Below are 23,049 nucleotides of genomic sequence, written 5' to 3' on the forward strand. Positions count from 1 at the left end.
CGTGGTTATGGCATACACCTTGCGAATATCTACAACTACTAATATATTCAATTTAAAAGGGTAAAGGGGTAAATCTTATGGTATGTAAATTATGTCTCAAGAACACAAAATGAAACAAAAACAACAAAACCACCACATCGCTAGAAAGAAAAAAAGGATGAGTAATTCATTTCTTCTTTACTTCAGAATGTAACTTAGCACGGCACTCTCTGCAAGGAAGAGTTTTGCAGGGTTGCAGTAGTCAGTCAGTTTCCCTTGGGAATAAAAGTCCCACGGTTTTCAGAAATTGAATTGTTTAGAGTTCCCACTGTGGTGGTGTTAAGACTCCAACGGTAGTGGCCCTGGTCGCTGTGGAGGTATAGGTTCGATCCCCAGCTGGGGGCAGTGGGTTAAAGGATCCAGCATTGCCGCAGCTGTGGCTTGGATTCAGTCCCTGGCCTGGGAACTTCCATGTGCCAAGGGTGCCACCATTTTAAAAAATTGCCCATCACACATGCTCTTAGTGGCCTGACTTGATTCTGGGGGCAAGTCTGGGTTTTTAAAGCAATTCTGTCATGGGTTTTATAAAACTCATAAGTTACCTTTCCCAAGAATATCTTGTGCGTTATTTTTGTCTTTCTACTGCTGTGAGTTTGCATATATATAAAGGATGTTTTCTGTTAAAACATGTCCATCCAACTTGCCACCGAAAGAGCCCGTGTTTGGTTTTTCTGACCGCAGAGTGCATGGGACATTTTGTCAAATATCCAGCGCCATTTTTTTTTTTTTTTTGCACACATGCAGAAATTCCCGGGCCAGGGCTCAGACCTGCACCACAGCAGTGACCAAAGCCACAATAGTGACAACGCCAAGCCACCAGGGAACTCCAAGAACCTTTTAAAAAAACGGTAAAATGTAATGGGGTCTGCTTTCAGAATTGGCGTGTCCCATATGTGGGTGATACACAGGTCTGTGTTTTATGGACATTACAAGCCAGTTTGTGGATCAATGAAAGGCCTGTGAAGAAGCTAAATTTGGTCTTTGTGAGTGAAACAGGAGAGACTGCCTGGGCCAGTGCTCCCGCGCGAGTGATTTGTCCAGGTACCTCTGCCAAACAAAGGCAAGTGATGGAATTGTCATATGACCTTTTTGTGCCTTGAATGAGTTCTTTAAGAATTTCCCAGAATAGGTAGGATGAGATTGATCTCCATCCCTAAGCATCATGAAGGCAGAGTATTTCCCATCATGTTGTCCTGGCTGATAGAGGCAGTACCTGCCCGCAGATGCCTGTCCTTGCTCATCTTCATTAGATGGTGCAACCTGGATGTAGTACGCATTTTTTACCTTAAAAATGTCCTGCTTGTTTGGAAGTTACATCTTTTTCAATCAGATCTTCTTTTATCACCGTCATTAACTGGAGTCTTAAGGATTAATGCTCAGTGTCGTGTAGGGAAAGAGTGTGGAGTCAGGGTTCCAGGACCCTCATCTGTGCCAGTTGTTGACTGTGGGACCAGAATCACTGCACAAGGAAAGGGGTTGGACCGGGTGACAGTGTAAGTTCTTATCAACTCTTGAAACTTCCTTTTTTTTTTTTTTTTTTTAGTGTCTTTTCTAGGGCCGCACCCTCGGCATATGGAGGTTCCCCAGCCAGGGGTCCAATCTGAGCCGCGTCTGTGACCTATACCACAGCTCATGGCAACGCCGGATCCTTAACCCAGTGAGGCCAGGGATCGAACCCACAACCTCATGGTTCCTAGTCAGATTCGTTAACCACTGAGCCACAACAGGAACTCCCTCAACTCTTGAAACTTCTGTTAAGATGTTATGCTCCAGCTCAGTCATTCCAAGTCTCTTCACTTTCCTCTGTGATCTTTTCATACGCTCTTAGAGTGTAGCAACCTGGGCACCTGTGGCCACAGTAGCTATAAGCAGCTCACAACAGTGAATGTGCTTTTACCTGCCATGGTTTAAAGTGAACCTGTGGTTCCCCGTGACCCTGGGGCTGGGAGTGCTTTCCAAGCAAAACAGCTGTGTGTAGGCTCCTGTGTACAAACCACCATACTTTGGGTCCCGGGGCCTTGCCACCCAGCTCCTTGTGACTGATCAGCTTCTGAGCTGAGGGAAGCCAGCCATAGGCTGGATACCTAGGAAGGCAGCGTCTTGTGACATGCCTAATGGGGTACCCCATACAGCATTCCCTCTGGCAGAGGGTCTGATTGCAAGATTCAGAGAGGGACTTAGAAAGTGGAGCAGGGTCAAGAGAGAAGCTTGGAGGGAAGGCAGGTGACAAAGCTGTAAGGGAGCAGACACTGACCCAGTCCCTAGTAGCAGTAAGCTGCAAAGGTAGAACCTGAGACAAAAGGAGTTGAAAAAGTGAATGTCTTGGATTCCTTTCGAGAAGACCTAGTGCAGCTTTGTACTTTGGCTTCACGTTCAGCTGCCCCAGGGATTTCCTTGGGGCTTCCCGCTTCCTCTTAAGAGTAAATACCCATTGTCTGCAGTAACCTGTTTTTCACGACCTGAAGGAACCACCCAGGCACTTCTGGGAACTGGCATTCCCCGTGTGAAGTTAAGAATTTTCTAAAGTATTTTGCCAGGAACAACAAATTGGTTTATAGTTTTTTTTAATGCCCGAAATATACTACTAATCTCTGACGCATTGAAGTTAGCTTGTTAGCATTGCAAGACTTAGTTCATCTTTTTTTTGGAGGGGGGAGGTTATTCATTTAACAGGCATAGAAACACTGCATGTCTCCTGTATGAAAGACACTGTATTCTGCCTCATTTTGATTTTATCTGGAACACATTTTATCTTTTTTTAACCTTATAATTTGATGAATTTTATTATATAGTTGTAGAAACATTATCAGAACCTAATTTTAGAATATTTCCATCCCAAACCCCCAGTCCATCCCTCCTCCCACCCCCTCAATTGTCCTCTTTAGTAACCGTAAGTTTTTCAAAGTGTGAGAGTCTGTTTCTGTTCTGCAAATAAGTTCATTTGTATCTTTTTTTAGGTCCCCTGTGTAAGTGATATCATATGTTTGTCTCTTGCTGTCTGACTCACTTTAGTATTTAGAATTTAGATAATTTCTAGGTCCATCCATGTTGCTGCAGAAATTATTTCATTCTTTTTAAAGTTTTTCTATTTATTATGAGATGACAGTTCTGTGCTCGTCATCTTTGTTATTCTCGTCACTGAAGGCTTCATTTTTTGAGGGGTGGCAGGTACATTGCTGTCTCTCACAGCAGTCATTGAGTAGGCACTCGTCTCTCATTTACTTCTCTCAGAAAATTGGAGTGATTGTTTGCTTCTCACATGAAGAAAGTGAGCCTGAGGAATATGAAGTAACTTGTCCTGGGTCACAGAGTAGTTAGTAGCAGGGCTGAGGCTGAAGCCCAAGCTCTTACTCTTTGCTGCTGGGCTAGATAGATGCCTTGTCTTTCAGTTCCCCAAACAAACAAACAACACCAATTTGTTTCTTCTTCAAAATCCCCCGGGCGCCTTAGGCACTGGCTGATGCAGCCTCCCCTGCGGGCCTTTGCTGATCCCTTGTACCCGCACTCCCCATTCACCCCTCTGAGGAAAGGAAGCCTCACGCTTTACAGCCTCACAATCTTGGGAAGTCTGCAGCACTGGTGGCACAAACCGTCAGTCGCCCTCTCGCGACGTCTCCCTGAAGCACCTGGCAACCTAGCACAGAGTCCTGCATGGAGAGTTGGTGCTCGAGGTGTGTTTGTAGAGGTCAAGACCGAGTGATTTCCTCTCTTTCAACCTAGGACACTTTACAGTTCTGTGCTCTTCTTGCTTTGGGGCTTTTATTATTTATTTTAGGGCTGCAGGTGCAGCATATGGAGGTTCCCAGGCTGTACCTGGGAGCTGCAGCTGCCGGCCTACACCATCGCCACGCCAGATCTGAGCCACGTCTGCGACCTACACCGTAGCTCACAGCAACACCGGATCCTAAAGCCACTGAGCAAGGCCAGGGATCGAACCTGCATGCAGCCTCATGGATACTAGTCAGGTTCATTTCTGCTGAGCTACAACGGGAACTCCACTTTTGTGCTTTTAAATGAAAGGAAATGAAAAAATTACAAGCAAATACTCTTGTGTCTTTGTGTTTAAAGTCCATCTTTTAGATCCATGTGGTTGGGTCTTGTTTTTAATTCAGGCTAACAGTTTTCAGCCTTTTAATTGAAACTTTAGTTCCTTTATATTTCCTGTAATTATTGATTTGGTTGCATTTGGTTCTACCATCTTTTTTTTTTTTTTTTTTTTTTTTTTTGTCTTTTTTTTTTTTGCTATTTCTTTGGGCCGCTCCTGCGGCATATGGAGGTTCCCAGGCTAGGGGTCTAATCGGAGCTGGAGCCACCGGCCTACACCAGAGCCACAGCAACGCGGGATCTGAGCTGCATCTGCAACCTACACCACAGCTCACGGCAACGCCGGATCGTTAACCCACTGAGCAAGGGCAGGGACTGAACCCGCAACCTCATGGTTCCTAGTCGGATTCGTTAACCACTGCGCCACGACGGGAACTCCTGGTTCTACCATCTTACTGTTTTCTATTTATCTCATATGTTTGTTGTTTCTCTGTCCCTTCTTTCCAGAGAGTTATAAAACCGTACAACATCGGCGTATAATTTTTGCTTTAGATAGCCTTAAATTTTAAAAATACATAGCTTTTTATATTTATCCACCTCTTTAACAGTTTCAAGGATCTTTATTTCTTCCTGTACATCTGAGAGTTACTATCTAGTGTCATTTCAGAATTTTCTTTAGCATATGTTGTAGTGCAGGTTTGTCAGTGATGAATTCTCTCAGCTTTTGTGTTTGAAAATATCTTTTTTCCCCTTCATTTTTTCTTTTTTTCTTTTCATTTACTTTTTCCCCTTCATTTTTGAAGGTTAGTTTTGCTGATTTTAAAATCTTGAGGAGTTCTTGTCATGGCTCAGCGGAAATGAATCTGATTCACATCCATGGGGACGCAGGTTTGATCCCTGGCCTCTCTCAGTGGCTAAAGGATCTGGCTTTGCCGTGAGCTGTGGTGTAGGTTGCAGATGTGGCTCGGATCCTGCGTTGCTATAGCTGTGGCATAGGCTGGCAGCTGTAGCTCCAGTTAGACCCCTAGCCTGAGAACCTCCATATGCCTCGGGTGCAGCCATAAAAAGCAAAAAAGCAAAAAAAAAAAAAAAAATCTTGAGTTCACAGAATTTTTTTCTTCCAGAACTTTAAAGATGTTCCATTGTGTTTTGGCCTTCATTATTTCTGACCTGAAGTTAACCTATTCTTAGATAGAATTTCCTGCATATGTCTTTTTTTTTTTTCTTTTCTTTCTGGCTGCTTTCGCGATTTTTCTCTTGCCTTTGCATTGGCAGTTTGGCATTGTTTGCTTAGGATTGGTTTTCTTGTCTATCCTGTTTGGAGTGTATTGAGCTTCTTGGATCTATAACTTGATGTTTTTCTCTCCAGCTTTGGGAAGTTTAGTCCATTTTTTTCACTTTTTTTTTTTTTGTCTTTTTGAGCTGCACCTGTGGCACGTGGAGGTTCCCAGGCTTGTCGAATCAGAGCTGTAGCCCCTGGCCTATGCCACAGCCACAGCAAGGTGGGATCTGAGGCACATCTCCATCCTACACCACAGCTCACGGCAATACCGGATCCTTAACTCACTGAGCAAGGCCAGGGATCGAACCTGCGTCCTCATGGATGCCAGTCAGATTCCTTTCCACTGAGCCACGATGGGAAGGCTGCACATGTCTTTTGTGATCCATGTTCTCTCTCCAGTTACTTGTTATTAGATTGCTGGACATTGTTACATGGTTACATAGGTTCTGTTAGCTTTTTCTCAGTCTTTTTTCCTGTTCATTTGACTTCAGTTACACTGGCTTTTCCCCCCCTGCCATCTTTTGCTGTTAAAGACTGTGCAGTGATTTTTTTTTTTCCCTTTTTATTTATTTTTCTTTTCAACTCTTCAACCAGTTCTTACTGGTTCTTTTTTATAGTTTTAGTTTCTGTTTCTCCTCTGTTCATTCCTTATCCATACGTTTTCTTTTACATCCTTTAAGGGCTGTAAAACTCCTGTTGGCTAACTGCACATATGGGGTCGTCTTGGTGTTGGCCTCTATATGCTCCTTTTTTCCTTGAGTGTGGGTCACATTTTCCTATTTCCTCGCATGTCCAGTGATTTTTTTTTTTATTGAACACTAGACATTATCAATGATGCATTATAGAAATTTTGGATTCTCTTAGGCTCCTCTGAAGAATTTTTGTCTAGTTAATGGCAAGACTCACGTTCGAAACTACTATCTTCCCAGCAGTAGCAGCAGCTGAAATCTCCAATCCCTTCCTTCAGTTTCGAGCTGCTCCTGCCTTGCTGGGCCCCTTGGGGACTCCAGCCAAGAACTGGAGCATGTTTTATTTGCAGATGTGGGGGTTCACTCCCCTCTGTGGTTTCTTCTCTTTCAAGGTTTCCTCCTAACTTTCTGACTTTGCCAGCCTTGAGCTCAGTCCACTCATACCCTGCTCCATGCCTTATGGAGGTGGGCATGTGCCCTTGGGCACAGCGCGGCAGGTTTACAGATTTCACCAGGTGCAGTTTTTTTCTGTTGGGGCAGACTCTCTTCCAGTTTCTGCCTCCTTTTGACCATGTATCCATGCCTTCAAATAATTTTAAAATATTTTGTCCGAACTTTACAGTTGTTATCTGTAGAAGGGTGGTGTGACCAAGCAGCCTTGACCCTGTTGGAAGCCAGCAGCCAGCGGGGAGTTGGCTGTGGAGGAAAGTGCCTCAGTCCCTGCTTGGGGCGTGAGGGGGTCCAGGGCTGAGCAGGGCACGCTGGAGCAGTTGTGTGGTGCAGCTAGCCCCGGGCGAGTGGAGTGGCCAGGGGATAAGGCCAGAGAGGTAGGCTGGGGCTGGCTGCCTTGCTGGATTGTAGCCGTCCGTCCCTCTGGCGGGGACTCTTTCAGCTCAGGGTCCCCTTCCTGGCAGAGCAGACGTGTAGCGAATGTTGGCAGGTGTCATGTGTTCTGACTTGGGGCTGGGGTCCAAGGCGGGAGGTTGGGTGTGTGGGTGACCTTGTGGAGGTTGCCCAGCTCCTCTGGGTCACGTGTGGGTCATTGTCGCCAGGCCTGGACAGCGAGTCCGCCTCCAGCAGCATCCGATTCAGCAAGGCCTGCCTGAAGAACGTGTTCTCGGTCCTGCTCATCCTCATCTACCTGCTGCTCATGGCTGTGGCCGTCTTCCTGGTCTACCAGACCATCACAGACTTCCGCGAGAAGCTCAAGCACCCCGTCATGTCGGTGTCTTACAAGGAGGTGGATCGCTACGACGCCCCAGGTAGAGCCTGTCGCGTCAGGTGGTGGCTGGCAGATCCCCCCGAGCTGCCACTGCACTCCTGGCACCCACCGTGCCGGGCCCCCCGGGGCGGGGGCGGAGGTGTCCAAGCACAGTCTCGGTGCTGGTTACCTGCCCCAGAGATGCCGTCTGTACCCAGCAGAGTGTCATGTGCTGAGGAGGGAGGTGGCCTGAGCCTGGAATGGTCGCTGCAGAGCTGGGGTGGGCGAGCAGGGCTTTGCTCAGGGGAAGGGTTTGAGCTGGGCTTTGGTAGGTGGAAGGGAGCTTCTTTGGGAAGAGGATCCAGAGCAAAGGAGGGCTGGAGGGAAGTGGGGGCTGGAGAGGATGAGCCTAGCCTGGCGGAGTCAGGCTAGTGATGAGAAGTGAGAGCTGAGAGTGGCAGGGGAAGCAAGGCTAGCCGGGCGGCAGGGCCCTGCCTGGAGAGGGCCCCCTGGCCACACCATCCGTACCTCTGCTGTCCACTCCAGGGCAGGGGAGCTGGCACTGCCCTTGCAGTGTGAGGCGGACAGGGAGGCGTGAGCTCTGTGGGCTCAGGTCCGTCCATCTAGCGTGGGCCACCTGCTCTGCCACGGGCTGCCCTGGGCGACCCTCCACGTGACCTGTGCACAGGGCAGAGCCGGGCTCTCGGGTCCTCTGGGCTGGGGCCTCTCGGCCTGTCTCGACTGTCCCTCTTTTCTGTGTCTGCTCTGGTCTCTCTGGGTGTTGCTCTGATTCTGGCCTCTTGGTCTCTCTGACTCTGCCTGTGTCTGGGCCGCGGGCTGCTCTCAGTGTTAGAGAGGTGACCTCAGAGCCATTGACGCTGGAACCGCTCCCGTCCGTGGAGCCTGGAGTGAGGTGCCGGGGAGGGCGAGGCGCTGCTGGGAGGCGACCTGCGCACTCGGAGCTCCCCGTCGGAGCAGGAGTTGAGGGATGACGGAGTGGGACCTGGGGAGTCCCACAGCCCAGGGCTGCCTGGGGCATCCGCGGGGGGACGGACCTGCTGGGCTCGGCCACGGAGGCCCCCTTGGAGGGGTGGGTTCCGGGAGGCTGCTTCCCCAGCCGGGGAGGGCTTCTGGAGGAGGGGGTCTCCGCCTCCGTTAGAGCAGGGCTTTCTGGGCAGGGGTACGGCTCCCCCCTCCAGGGAGTGCAGACTGAGGCGGTCGGCCGGTGCGAAGAGACGTCTGTGACATGACTGGGAGGTCTGGTCAGGGACCGTGACCGTCCCCTTTTCCCTGTTCGCCCCCCAGGCATTGCCCTGTACCCCGGTCAGGCCCAGCTGCTCAGCTGTAAGCACCACTACGAGGTCATCCCTCCTCTGACGAGCCCCGGGCAGCCCGGGGACCTGAACTGCACCACCCGGAGGATCAACTACACCGACCCTTTCTCCAACCACACCCTGGTAACTCGTCTGCCCCCCTGCACCCGAGGGCCCCCACCAGACGCAGGCGTCCTGAGTGGGACCTGGCCCTGGCTGGCTCGCCAGCCTGCAGCCCCTGTCCCGGATGGAAGGGTGGGCTGCAGGCTGGGGCCGGTGGGCCGCAGCGAAGTGGACCCTGTACCTGACTGCTCCACGGAGTTGCCAGGGTCCTCTGAAAATACAGGGTCCGCGTGGGGCTGCCTGGATCATTGTTCCTGGGGCTGGGGCCTGGGCACCCATGGTTTGGAGTAACTGCCAGTGTGAGGAGGGAGCGCTGGTCTCGGAAGGAGGACCCCAGCCCTGCCGTCACTCAGCCGGGGAGTGGACGGCAGGGCGAGTGGCGTCCGCGCAAGGTCGTGGAGGTAGGGACGGGATTTCGTGTTTCTTTTCGTCCCATATCCTATTTCCAAGAGGACTGACCAGGGCTGGGGATGTTTTCCAGCCCAAAGAGAGGAAGGAAAGCTTTTCTAGGCAGAGGAACTCGGCCCCAAAACGGGAAGGAAGGAGACATAGCGGGTTTGTGCCTCTGCACAAACTCTGCGGGTGGGTGTTTCTGGAGGGTTGGGTGCCCCTGGAGGTGCAGCCCTGGACAGAAGTAGCGGCCAGATGAGGCGAGCACTGGCGGTGTGCTGTGGAGCAGGACTTGCCCCTTTGGGGGACAGGGAGCTCGGGGTGGGTCTTAGGAGGAAAGAATCCCACAAAGGCTTGTTGTTAATATTTGTTCCACTCTTCCTCCCACTGAGATGATTCCTGCTCCTGCAAAACATAGAATAAGATAAGATAACCAGGGAGTTCCCTTCTTGGCACAGTGGTTAACGAATCTGACTAGGAACCATGAGGTTATGGGTTCAATCCCTGGCTTCGTTCAGTGGGTTAACGATCCGGCTGAGCTGTGGTGTAGGTCGCAGACGCGGCTGGGATCCCACATTGCTGTGACTCTGGCGTAGGCCGGCGGCTACAGCTCTAATTAGACCCCTAGCCTGGGAACCTCCATGTGCCGCAGGTGTGGCTCTGAAAAGACAAAAGAAAAAAAGAAAAAAAAAGATAAGATATCCGTAACAGTCCTGCATACCAAAATGTGTAAAATCAGATAACCAGAAATTGTTTTGTTTGTTTGTTTTGTGTGTGTGTGTCTTTTTGCTATTTCTTGGGCCAATGAGAGAAACAGAGCAGAACTTGAGCCTGGAGGTCCACCAGGGAAGGAGCAGAAAGCTCCCAGAAAGGAATCTCTTTCCAGAAGAGAAGTACACGGAGTGCCTGGCCTGCTGGCGTTCCCTGCCCGAAGCCTGGGGACATCCTTTCAGGCTGGCAAGGGCGAGCCTGAGAGAGCCGCACCCCAGACCTGTGCTGGTCGGACCCTTCACTCAGCAATAAGAATGGAGGAGTTCCCTGGCTGCCTAGTGGTTAAGGACTCGCCCATGTCACTGCTGTGGCTCAGGTTCAGTCCCTGGCCTGGAAACTTCTGCAGACCAGAAAAAAAAAAAAAGAATGGAGAATTAAGAGCCATTAGACATTTATGTGAAACCAACAGCATAAAAAAGGACTGAGAGAAACAGAATGGAGTCCAGGGAAACAGGCTTTTTTTTTTTTTTTTTTTTTGGTCTTTTCTAGGGCCACACCTGTCTGGAGGTTCTCAGGCTAGGGGTCTAATTGGAGCTGTAGCTGCTGGCCTATGCCAGGGACACACAGGATCTGAACCGTGTCTGTGACCTACACCACAGCTCACAGCAACGCTGGATCCTTAACCCACTGAGCAAGGCCAGGAATCGAACCTGCAGCCTCATGGTTCCTAGTCGGATTCGTTAACCACTGAGCCATGACGGGAATTGATTTCTGAATGTTAATCTTATATCCTACTACTGTGCTGAATTCGTTGATCAGTTTGAGTAGTTTTTGGGTTGAGTCCTTAGGGTTTTCTATATATAGTGTCAAGTCATCTGCATACAGTGACAGTTTTGCCTCTTCTCTTCCTATTTGGATGCCTTTTATTTCTTTCGTTTGTCCGATGGCTGCGGCCAGGACTTCCAGTACTATGTTGAGGAGCAGTGGAGAGAGCGGCGATGCCTCCTTTTCAGGTGGTGGTGACCATAGCAGTCCAGTTCTGGGAAACGGCTTCTGGTGGTCAGAGTACAGGCTAAGCTACTGTACAAACACTCCAGACAAATACAGTGGCTGAGATAAGAGAGAAGTATGTTTCCTTCTCTGGGGACGTCTGTGGGCAGTACTGCATCATAGCCTGGTCAGCGATGGCCTCTGTCGCTGCGCTGTCCCCAGGTGGTGTCTTGGTCCTTGTGGTCAATGCTGGCCACCCGTACATGGACACTGTCTGCTCTCGAGAAGGTTAGACATGGAGGCAAGCAGTTCCCTTCTTAGGGCCTGGCTCAGGGTTCTGTGAGTCACCTCTGTGACATTGTTCCAGGAACTTTGTCACATGGCCACATCCGAGGCCAGTAACGAGATGCCAGCAGGTGACTGTGTTCTGCTAACAGCTGGGATTGGGGAAGAGTGCTGGTTCTAGGGAGGAAGTGGGGCATGGAGACGAGGGGCAGGTAGCTTTGCTTCGCTGCTGCCACGTAACCCATCATGGAGCAGTGAAAATAAGTCCACGGAGATCGAGCCTTTTTTTTTTTTTTCAGCATGGCACCTGCGGCATATGCAAGTTCCCAGGCTAGGGGTCAAATTGCAGCTGAAGCTGCTGGCCTATGCCAGAGACACACAGGATCCGAGCCACATCTGTGACCTACATCACAGCTCACCAGATCCTTAACCCACTGAGCAAGGCCAGGGATCGAACTTGCATCCTCATGGATCCTAGTCAGGTTCCGAAACCACTGAGCCATGGCGGGAACTCCCACTGAGCTGTCTGGGAAAATGGAACAATAGCATTTGTTCAAGTGGAATCCCATGTGCAAGGGTTAAAGAGGGATGTTTACCTAGGTAAGAGGTTCAAACTCCACCTCTCTCTCCACTGACATTTTACAGTCGTAAATCTTAGGTGTAAGACAACATTCCCTTTGTATTCCTTAGGCAGGACCTGTTAGAAATAAAAACTTTCACCTTGGAGTGTGACAAACACCTCTCTCAACTTTACAGATCAAAGAGATGAAAAGTAGTAAAGATAAGGCTTGAGAATCGGGAGTTCCTGCTGTGGCACAGTGGATTAAAGACCTGGTGTTGCCTCACCTGTGGGCTCGGGTTCCATCCCTGGCCCAGGAACTTCCATGTGCTGCTGGTGTGGCCAAAAAAAAAAATTGAGAATCGAATAGCACAATTAATAAATTTAGAGTAAGTGCATGTTGTAACGCTGTAACCGACAGAATACTCTTCGATGTCTACAGACCTTTTATAAAAGTAGATGCAAACAGGGGTTCCCCGTTGTGGTGCAGCGGAAATGAATCTGACTAGGAACCATGAGGTTGCAGGTTTGATCCTGGAGTCTCTTAGTGGGTTAAGGATCTGGCGTTGCCATGAGCTGTGGTGTAGGTCGCAGACGCGGCTCAGATTCCGTGTGGCTGTGGCTGTGGTGCAGGCCGGCAGCTACAGCTCCAATTAGACCCCTAGCCTGGGAACCTCCATATGCCGCAGGTGTGGCCCTAGAAAAGACAAAAAAAAAAAAAAAAGTAGATGCAAAGAGTTTTTCCCCAATTAATCTATAAATCCAGTATCACAGTTAAAAGTCCCAGTTGGGAGTTCCCATTGTAGCTGAGCAGGTTAAGAACCTTACATAGTGTTTGTGAGGATGTGGGTTCAATCCTTGGCCTCATTCAGTGGGTTGAGGATCTGGCATTGCCGTGAACTGTGGCATAGGTCTCGGATGTGGCTGGGATCCTGTGTTGCTGTGGCTGTGGTGCAGGCTGGCAGCTGTTGTTCTGATTTGACCCCTAGCCTGTGTGTGGCCCTACCAAAAAAAAAGTCTCAGTTGATGTTTTTTTTTCATGGAACCTTTTTAAGAAGCTACTTTTAACATACATTTAGAAGAGCACATGTACAAAATAATAACACTGCCGGATTTGGGGATGGGGTGGGGTGACTTGAAAGGGACCTGCCCAGTCAGATACCAACATGAGTACATGATCAAACCTGCATCTGCCCATTGTTTGGGCAGGGGAGTTAGATCCCTATCTTACACCACGTGCAAAACTGAAAGGCAGGCATATTGCGTGTGTAAATGTAAAAAAGTTAAAGTGCTGTGAAGAAATACAGGAGAATATTGACATAATTTTGATTTGCCTTGGAAAGCAAACTTGAAAAGCTATAAAGAAAAAGATACACAAAGTTTACATTTAGAGCTTTATATAATAAATGGCATTAGGACAGTTAATGGAAAAGTGACAGACTGGAAAAAACATTTGTACCTATTCCAGACAGAAGTTAATGTCCTTTTTTTTTTTAATTTTTATTTTTTAGGGCGCACCTGTGGCATAGGGGTCCAGTCAGAGCTGTAACTAACGGCTTGCACCACAGCCAGGGCAATGCAGATCCGAGCCACATCTGTGACCTACACTGCAGCTCAGGGCAACGCCAGATCCTTAACCCACTGAGTGAGGTCAGGGATCAAACCTGCATCCTCATGGATACTAGTCGGGGCCGGTTACCTCTGACCATGACGGGAACTCCTCATATGCCCTCTAGATCAAGAGCTTCCCTGGTGCAGCCAGCCAGTGAGGAAGTGGACTGGGGGCGGGGGGGTCGTGGTGAGGGCTGGGCGGCAGAGGGCTGGGCTGAGGAGTGCGGGCAGGAGCGTCCATGCAGCTCTCCAGGCTGAGGCCCCGGCCTTTGTGTCTCTGCAGAAATCCGCCCTGGTGGTGCAGGGGCCCCGGGAGGTGAAGAAGCGGGAGCTGGTCTTCCTCCAGTTCCGCCTGAACCAGAGCAGCGAGGACTTCAGCGCCATCGACTACCTCCTCTTCTCTTCCTTCCAGGAGTTCCTGCACAGGTGGCCTTTCCTTTGCTACCCACCTTATTCCGACTGGGGCGGGCGGAGGGGGTGGGGGGTGGGGGCAGTGGCCCGGGGGACAGCCTGGAGGAGGAGGCCTCTCCCTAATCCAGGCAAGCCGGGGTGGGGTGTTCTGATCCCGCAGGTGGAACCGGCTGCGTCCTGGGGGAGCTTTGGCTGACCCGCTGCTCCCTGCGGGACCTGCTGCCAAGGTGTGTGAGCCCCCTGGAGGGCAGCCGGGGTCCCCAAGGTGTCAGGGAGCTGGGCCCAGCCCTGAGTGAAGGCTCAGTATGTGTTTGCCACCTGTTTCTAACAGGAGGATGTGGGAGTTCCCGTCCACCTTCGGGACCCTCTGTTGCCGTCTCTGGGCACAGAGTACTCCTGGGGGGTGGGGGCATGTTCGGCATGTGCCCGAGCTGAGGGTGACTCAGTCCCTCCAGGTGCCGGGCCTTGGGGCTCCAATTCGAGAAGAGGGGTGGCAGTCACACTGGGGGGTGGGGGCGCTGTCCCCCAGCCAGGAGCCACCGCCACTGGTCACAGCCCGCTGCTGGTGCCGCCCATTCTGGAGCTCGGGGCCTCCACCTCGGCATCATCTGCCCTTTCTGGCGCCTAGACTCTCCTTTCCCTGCCTGAAGCTGGCCTGTCGCCTCGCTGCCCGCTCCTCTCCCTCCTCCTCTGAGGAGCTTCCTCAGTACCGCACCCTGTGATCTTGCTGCATCTGCACCACCCTGGGCGCAGAGCTCCCCCGGGGAACCCTCTCGCACCTCAGGACTGCTGACGCCCAGAGTTCCCAGAGGCGCTGGGTGCACCATGCTGTGTGGTCCCTGTGCCATGTCTGCGGACCCCAGGCTGGCTGCTCTGGAGGGCCGGTGGGATGGGGGGACAGGGTGGTAAAGGAAGGACCCCTCCCACCCGAGCGCAGGGACGCGGCTGGCTCCTGCGACAGTTCCCCTCCACCTGGAAACCGAGAAGTGGGCCTTTGCGGAAGGGGGGAGGGGAGGGGGCAGCCTCCCGGTGCTGCGGGCAGAGGCCCTGGCTTGAAGTAGGCGCCGGTGGGCATCTGGCCGCGTTCGAATCCTGCCTGGTTAACGCGGACCTCTCTTCTCTGTCCTCCAAGCCCCGACAGGGTGGGCTTCATGCAGGCCTGCGAGAGCGCCTATTCCAGCTGGAAGTTCTCGGGGGGCTTCCGCACCTGGGTCAAGATGTCCCTGGTGAAGACCAAGGAGGAGGACGGGCGCGAGGCCGTGGAGTTCCGGCAGGAGGTAGGGGGCCCCCGGCTCGCTGGCTTCCCCTTGAGTCCGGGTGGCGGGAGGCCTCCGCGAGGGGCTGGCCTTTGCTCAGGCGCTTCAGGGTGAGCAGACCTTCAGCAGGACGAGAGGGGACCCGGTGCCCGCTCCAGGCCCTTGCCCTCCTCACAGCGGGCCCGGCCCGGCACAGGGTGGGTACCTCGCGGGGGTATCTGACGCCGCGGTTCTTAGGTCTGCTCCCCCAGGTGCTCTGAGAGGCTGGTGGCTGCAGAGGGATTCCATACAGTGGCTTCTGCAGGGTCGGGTGCATGTGATCCATCGGGACACGGGAGGAAAACACTAGCTTGCTTTTTGTATTAATTTAAAAAAAAAATCCCATCCTTTCTCTACGTTTGAATGTTTCAAAATGCGCGCGACATTAGCATGACCACAGTCATGCTACATCGCTTCTAGGAAGTAAATATGTTGGGTGTGTGCTCAGAACATCTTCCTAATGGGAAGGCTGATAACAAGCTGTCCCTCGTGATGTGCCGTGGTCCGGCGACAGCCTGAGAGGACCTCGGAGGAAGGCGCGGCGGCGGGGTGGAGGGGCGGGACGTTGTATTGCATCCGCGGGGCTGGTTGTCCGTCACCAAGAACAAGGCGGGACCCGCTGTGGGGCTTCCGCGGGGCAGTGGCCCTGCCCTCCTGGGGCATCCACGCCCCCACGCCCGGGCAGACCCTCCTATCCTGTGTGTGTCGCTGGCTGGGCACCTGCGGAGGCGGTGATCCTCGGCTCCTCCTTGGAGCTGCTGAGGGGCCGCGTTAGGAGGGAGCTGGGCTGGAGTTTGAAGGACCCTCTCCAGCCCGCCGGGCTGCCGGCAGCTCGAGGCCAGATTGGAGGCCGATTTTCTTCGGGGCAATAGGCTTTTTCCCTGCTGTAGGTGGTGACGACCCTTCCTGGTAACAGGCCCTTACCATATTCCTGTTTTGTAAGATAACTATCATCTGAGTTTTGACGTCACACTTTTCTCCAAGAGCTCCACGCGGCTTCTCATCCAGCCCCCAGATCAGCCGAGAAAGGAGACCCCCGAGGGCCCGCCTTACACGTAGCCCCAGGCCGCGCTAGCCCAGCGCTCCTGGTGGCTGCAGCTGTGACCTGAAACCAGCCGGCCCGTCGAATGTTTTGTGTGCCTTTTGGTGTCGTTGTTGGCAGGGGGTGTGAACTCTTTCGAGCAAAAATTTTATTTTATTTTTGGTATTTTTGTCTTTTTGCCTTTTCTAGGGCTGCTCTGGTGGCATATGAGGTTTCCCAGGCTAGGGGTCGAATCTGAGCTGTAGCTGCCGGCCTACGCCAGAGCCACAGCAACACAGGATCCGAGCTGCGTCTACAGCCTACACCACAGCTCACGGCAACACCGGATCCTTAACCCACTGAGCAAGGCCAGGGATCGAACCCACAACCTCATGGTTCCTAGTCGGATTCATTAACCACTGTGCCACGACGGGAACTCCTCAAACAAACATTTTAAATGTAATGTGTTTAAAATACTTGGCTACATGTTGTTTCATGGGGCCCTCACCACAGCTCGGTGAGGCGGGCGTTTGGTCCTTGGTCCTGCCAGTGCAAAGCGGAGGGTTGGCTCAGATGACGCCCCTTGGACCTTGCAGCCTCCGCGGTGGCTGTAACCGGGTCTCAGCACGCACACCTGCACCCTGCTGACAGGGCGCGCTCGGCTGGGCCAGGCTGCGCTGTTCCGTGGTGCCTGCAGACTGGAAGGGTTGACATACTTGCTCTTAAGATCAAATATTTTGAAACTTGGGATTTTCATGGCTTTTAGTGGCGGGTCTTACACAGTACTTTTGATGGTTTAATCAGGAGTACAGACAGCTAATGGCAGATTTTGGTGACAGTTGAAAACACCTGTTGTACGTCCCGGATTCCACCCTGTCCTCAACTGTGGTAAAGCCTTGGCTCTGGAACCAGTCTCAGGATGTTGTGTTGGGAGGGGGCCATTGACAGAAACTGCCCACCTTGGCCAGGCAGGTAATAGCCTGTGCAGGAGTTGGCTCACACTAGGAGGCCCTGATAAGGAGCAGGGTGCTGCCCTGAAGACGAGCCAGGGGGATTTGGGAGGGGCCCATAGAGGGGGGAGGGGCCCATAGAGGGAGGAGACGCCCAACCTCCCAGGATCCTTGGCGCTGGAATCCATCTTGGCGCCACCAAGAAGGACCCTGGGCCAGGCCAAGTATGGGCCCCACAAGATGATTAGCCAGAGAAGACCCAGAAACTAACCCCATTCCTGAGGGCCACGGGGCAGAGCGGTTCTCCTGGGCTCCCTTACGCTGCTCTCTGCTGGGCACCCCTTCCGGCGAAGTCTTGCTTTGTTGGCCCGTGTGTCACCTTGGGCAGTTCATTTCTGCGTGTTAGACAGGAGCCCGTCTCGGGCCCTGGCCGGGGTCCCCCTTCCTGCAACAGGGTGGCGGCGTTTGGCTCTTTCCCTCCATGAGGAGAGCCTCGGCCTCCGGTCCCTCACGGCCCTCTCCTCCCCCGCGGCCCAGGCCGGGGAGGGACCCGGAGGCGGTAACGCTGCCTCCCCCTCTGTGCCTAGACCAGCGTGGTCAACTACATCGACCAGAGGCCGGCGGCCGAGAAAAGTGCTCAGCTGTTTTTTGTGGTCTTCGAATGGAAGGATCCCTTCATCCAGAAGGTCCAAGACGTGAGTATTGCCTGAGAGGGAACTCCTGGTGTCCTCGCAGGCTGTCCGCACCTTCTTCCCCAGCCCAGGGCACAGCCTGTCGCATATTTATGACGTTCATGTTCTGGGGCATTTGCGGGTTTTTTTTTGCTTTTCAGGGCCGCATCTGAGGCATGTGGAGATTGCCAGGCTAGGGGTTGAATCAGAGCTGCAGCTGCCAGCCTTCACCAGAGCCACAGCAACGCCATATCCGAGCCGCATCTGCCACCTACACCACAGCTCTTGGCAACGCCGCTGGGCAAGGCCAGGGATGGAACCCACATCCCTCATGGATGCTCGTCGGATTCGTTTCCTCTGCACCACAGTGGGAACTCCCGTCATGTGTGTTTAGTCAGTCTCATCTCCAACCCTGGACTGTTGTCCCTGTGAACGTGGGGGCTTCATCTTTGGTTCAGTGCTTCTCTGGCGTCCAACACAGTGCCTGGTACAGAGCAGTCGCCAAGAGGTGACAGCAGATGAACGCAGTAGAAGGTATTCAGCTAATAAGCGCGATTACTCCTGTTGGGGCCATTCTTTGTTATTGGTTCTCTGTCGGATAAGAGTCCTTTTTATTTGTGGTAAGTCCAGGCAGAAAGGTACTGATCAGAAATTAAGAGGGCATCAGTGAGTGTGGGTGTCTCAGACTCACCGTCTCGGAAAGGGGGAGTAACGGGACAGCTTTGCCAAAAGAGCATTCATGAGACTCCAGAGCCAGTCCCAAATCTAATACCAAGCATCACAAAATGTCTTGATGTGGTCGTGGGTTAGGGGAAGACATTTCAAAGCTGAGACGTGAACAGGGAGGGTTGGAGTTCCCGTTGTGGCTGAGCAGGTTAAGAACCTGACGTCTCCATGAGGACTCAGGTTCGATCCCTGGCCTCCGTGGGTTAAGGATCCGGCATTGCTGTGAGCTGTGGTGTAGGTCGCAGATGCAGGTTGGATCTGGTGTGGCTGTGGCTGTGGTGTAGGCCGGCAGCTACAACTCTGATTTGACCCCTAATCTGGGAACCTCCGTATGCTGCGGGTTCGGCTGTTAAGGAGAAAAGAACAGGAAGGGTCCCCGTGACATGGGCGGGCCCGTGATCCTGCCACCGCTGTTAGGTGTGGCTTGGCCAAATACCTTGTGCGTGTACAAATAGGCGTGTGCAGACTTAGTTGGTGAAGGCTCTGCGGAGGAGGGGGCCCTGCAGCTCCTCCCATAGGTGTGTGCGCTGACGTTTTTAACCTGCCCTGTGCAGTGGGAAAGCCCGTTACGGGCCAAGTAAAGCTCGAGGCCGCTTGGCCTGCGTTGACGCTCCGCTTCCTGACGGTCCTAAGCCGTGGCGGTGCTGTAAGCGCTTTCATCTGTAGCCTGAGGTCTCCCTGCGAAGTGGGGATTTAAAAGTGCTGTGCATTTGCCAGGCGGGGAACTCAGCCATCCAGGATGGGAGCTCGGCCTGAAGGAGCTGAGCAGTCAGTGAAAGGACAGCCTGAGCTAGAAAGGAGAGGTGCCCGACGGTAAGGACCCACCAGCGAAGGTCAGGGGCTCCGTCTCTCTGCTCCAGTCCAGCTGTCAGGGCCTGAGGGTTAGTAACTGCAGGTGGCAGGAGGGCGTCTCGGTGGCGGCGAGGCTCAGCTCGCAGACGAGTCCTCGGGGGGAGAGGAGGGCCATCAGCCACTGCTCGGTGGGAGGGGAGGTCTCAGCACCCGTGAGATGGGGAGCAAATGGGAGGAACTGACCTTACGGACTGGTGTATAGTGGGGGAAAATTTTTCTCAAAGCGGGATGACTTAGTGGATTAGGCCAAAAATGTAAAGCTAAGTATTGAATATCTTATTTGTGCAGAGGTGGTTTTTTTTGTTTTTTATTTTGTTTTGTTTTTTTGGTGGAAGTTCCTAGGCTAGGGGTCGAATCAGAGCTGTAGCCGCCGGCCTACACCACAGCCGCAACAACGTGGGATCGGAGCCACATCTGGAACCTACACTGCAGCTCACAGCAATGCCGGGTCTTTAACCCACTGAGGTCAGGGGTTGAACCCGAATCCCCATGGATACCAGTCAGGTTCTTAACCTACTAAACACAGCAGGAACTCCCAAGTTACGGCAGTTTTAGAATCCAGTCGTTTTTCTCATCGCCCCAGTAACCTGCGGGGCTCTTTGACGATGAGAATCAAAACGGAAGCCCTTGGGAGACTTGTGTTTGTTTCTGTCTTGCAGATAATCACCGCCAATCCTTGGAACACAATCGCTCTTCTCTGTGGGGCCTTCTTGGCATTATTTAAAGCCGCAGAGTTTGCCAAACTGAGTGTGAAATGGATGATCAAGATTAGGAGGAGGTACCTTAAGAAGAGAGGTCAGGCGACGAACCACATAAGCTGACGCCGCCTGTGCTGTTCGTAGAACTGCCCGAGTTACTGGAAGTTGTCGTGACTTCGGCTTCGGGGAAGCTGCCAGCAGTCGGGTACCCACTTGAAGAAACACTGCAGCTTCTCACCCGGCCCCCGAAGAGACTGTCTAGAGCCCAGTGAACCAGATCAGTGGATGACCTAACCTTATTTAAATATTTAAATTATTAATGAACATGTCTCAGCATCTCATGAATAGTGTTTGTAGAAGGGGGAATTAGATATAACCCAGTTTTCTGAAGGTCTGTGGAAGCGGCCTCCTTTCTTATTTTGGTATAGAGTTAAGGTCTAACAGGATAATTAAGGCTCTGACCTTAGGTTTTTCTCTCGAAGTTTTAATTTTTTTGCTTTTTAGGGCCACACCCTCAGCACATGGAGGTTCCCAGGCTAGGGGTCGAATCGGAGCTGCAGCTGCCGGCCTACGCCACAGCCACAGCAACACGGGATCCAAGCCGCATCTGTGACCCACACCACAGCTCCCAGTAATGCCAGATCCTTAACCCATTGAGCGAGGCCGGGGATTGAACCCACAACCTTGTGGAAACAATCCTAGTCGGATTCGTTTCCGCTGTGCCGTAGTGGTAACTCCATCTCCTGAAGCTTTTAAAATGGATGAAAAGGGAGTGTGATTTGCACCCCGCCCCAGCGCTGAGTCTCCAGGTGTGGAGGTTGTCACTGCTCGGCCTTGGCGAAGATCAAGTGCAGACCTGGAGGTCATGCTGTGAACGTGCCCTGTGCGCGAGAAAGGCAGAACCCTCTTGTCTCTGCAGCCGTCAGCCAGCCTCTGACCTGCTCTCTCGTTTGTTAAATAGTAAATGAGCCTTCTTTTTTTTTTCTTTCTGGGCCATACCTATGGCATATGGAAGTTCTCAGGCCAGGGACTTGAATCCGAGGCGCATCTGTGACCTATGCCTCAGCGGCAGCAATGCCAGATCCTTAAGCCACTGCACCAGGCCGGGGATCGAACCCGTGCCCAATCAGAAACAATGCCAGCCCCCTAAGGTGCTGCACCACAGCGGAAGCTCCCTAAATGAGACTTTTTTAAAAAGCTACTGGAAATTTGTAATTAGATTTCTTAGGGCCTGACTAGCCACCTGTCTGGCTAGAATATTTGTTGACGCAGGTGTGTTTGGAGTTGTTAACATGCAGAAGCACTAGAACATGTATGTGTATGTACATGGTAGGTGCCTAGTCTGTGTATTTTGATGATTTCATTAACAGGTAAATAAAAGATTAATGCAAAAGGAATCAGCATGCCAGTGTGCGTATCTGCCAAGTCAGTAGGCTCCGGTGCCCTTTCGTTCTGTGACCTCCAAATAAAAGGGAGCATGAGCCTGGACTCCCGAGGTGGATGGGTCGGGACCCCCGAGGTATGTCATGACTGCGCCCAGGGAAGGGCAGGTGGGCCACAAGGGACAATGAAGCCCCTTGAATAAGCCGTTAACTCTTGCTGCCCTACAAACCCACCCGTTTGAGAAAGGGGCACTCAGTTCACCCTAGCGCTTTCGGCCTGTCCTCTGACAGGGGTGAGTTCCATCTGGCTGTGTTTTGCAGGGTTTCCATTGGCTCTGATTAAGGCTATGAAGATTATTTCCAGAGTTTTAAATTATTTACATGCCCTTCGCATCCGAAGAGGACTTGGTAGCATTTCTTGAGTTTCGTAACCTGGCTTGAGGTAATTCAAAATTTAGAAAAACTCACACACACGAGTGGGGAGCGTTTCACATCCCATGTCTAACTGAGCAGCCAGAAACTGCTTTGGGGTTGAATTATTAAAAGTGAACTTGTGGAGTTGCCGTCATGGCTCAGCGGATAAACCTGACTAACATCCATGAGGTTGCGGGTTCGATCCCTGGCCTCGCTCAGTGGGTTAAGGATCCGGCGTTGCCGTGAGCTGTGGCGTAGGTCACAGACATGGCTCGGGTCCCGCGTTGCTGTGGCTCCGGCATAGGCTACAGCTCCAATTAGACCCCTAGCCTGGGAACCTCCATGTGCGGTGGGAGCGGCCCTAGAAAAGGCAGAAAGACAAAAGAACTTGTGTAAGAAAATAGTCCTGGCTATTTTTCTGTGCTACAGAAGCAGGCCCATTCAACCTTTAAGCCTCAGTCCTGTCTCTCTAAATTTTATTGTAAGGCAGATGCAGAACCAGGTGTAAATTTTCCTCTGACAGTATTGAAAAACAGGTGTGTGTTTTTAAAGTAGCTTTAAAGAGGACACGCCACTTTAGTACTAAAATAGCTGATAAAACTTGCTCCGATGAACATATTAAAATCACTTGTGTATTGTAGAGTTGCGAGACCTGGCGAATGCGTAAGTAGCTAATTAGGAAGTGAGGCTTTCTAGCTCTTTGAAGGAAATATCTTGAACAACTCTTAGCTGCAGCCTGCCCAAATCCACTCTAGCTGCTCTTCAGTAAAAGAAACACATGCCCGAGCCTTCCACACAGCGGACATTTAGACCCAACCTGGACTTCCGGGGGCACCGGGGCTCGCCTTTTGTTGTGTGTTCTGTAGCAAGATCACCCGTTTCTTCTCCGGGCGCTGCCCCAGCTGTCGAGAGGCTGCCTGGGCTCGGCTCAGTGTGGGGGATTTGGATGGCAGCGGCAAGGTGCCCCTTGAGAACAGGGTGATAGGTGAGCCACAGACCCTGGGGCCGGAGCAAGCGGGAGGGGTTGCATCCTCAGAGACCTAGGAATGGTGCGCAGGGTCCAGGCTTGAGTTCTTCATGGATGTGAAAGCAGCAGCAGACGTCAGCGGTTGAAACTTTATAAACAGCTTCTGAATCTGCCACAGTCTCCCCTCCAAACCCCCAAAAAGTGCTGTTACTGTAGATTTTGCGATTTATCCTCCTAGGTATGTTTTAATTAAAACTGCATGCGGAGTTCCCGTCGTGGCGCAGTGGTTAACGAATCCGACTAGGAACCATGAGGTTGCAGGTTCGATCCCTGCCCTTGCTCAGTGGGTTAACGATCCGGCGTTGCCGTGAGCTGTGGTGTAGGTTGCAGACGCGGCTCGGATCCCGTGTTGCTGTGGCTCTGGC

At 52.2% G+C, this 23,049-nt stretch overlaps 1 protein-coding gene across 10 annotated transcripts in view; it reads left to right on the top strand.

Moving 5' to 3' along the window:
- The window catches only part of PACC1 (proton activated chloride channel 1), a 36,401-nt gene that overhangs the window by 11,998 nt on the left and 1,354 nt on the right, over window positions 1-23,049 (top strand). For 5 of the 10 annotated variants that reach the window (XM_013979969.3, XM_005667859.4, XM_084978071.1 and 2 more), the window contains 6 exons: window positions 7,107-7,316; window positions 8,561-8,712; window positions 13,521-13,663; window positions 14,781-14,925; window positions 17,502-17,609; window positions 19,823-21,258. In XM_013979969.3, the coding sequence (XP_013835423.1) occupies window positions 7,107-7,316; window positions 8,561-8,712; window positions 13,521-13,663; window positions 14,781-14,925; window positions 17,502-17,609; window positions 19,823-19,984 (920 nt within the window). In that variant the 3' untranslated portion in view covers window positions 19,985-21,258. Of the gene's footprint in view, window positions 1-7,106; window positions 7,317-8,560; window positions 9,678-10,544; window positions 13,664-14,780; window positions 14,926-17,501; window positions 19,595-19,822; window positions 21,259-23,049 lie in introns of those variants that run through there. The other 5 variants (XM_084978075.1, XM_084978074.1, XR_014816562.1 and 2 more) reach the window with 4 other exon arrangements.

The sequence above is a fragment of the Sus scrofa genome, chromosome 9, assembly GCF_054392235.1.
Source record: "Sus scrofa isolate SSC_HxYL_T2T_F1_AM1 chromosome 9, Sscrofa_HxYL_maternal_Yorkshire_Landrace_v2.0, whole genome shotgun sequence".
NCBI classification, from domain to species: domain Eukaryota; kingdom Metazoa; phylum Chordata; class Mammalia; order Artiodactyla; family Suidae; genus Sus; species Sus scrofa.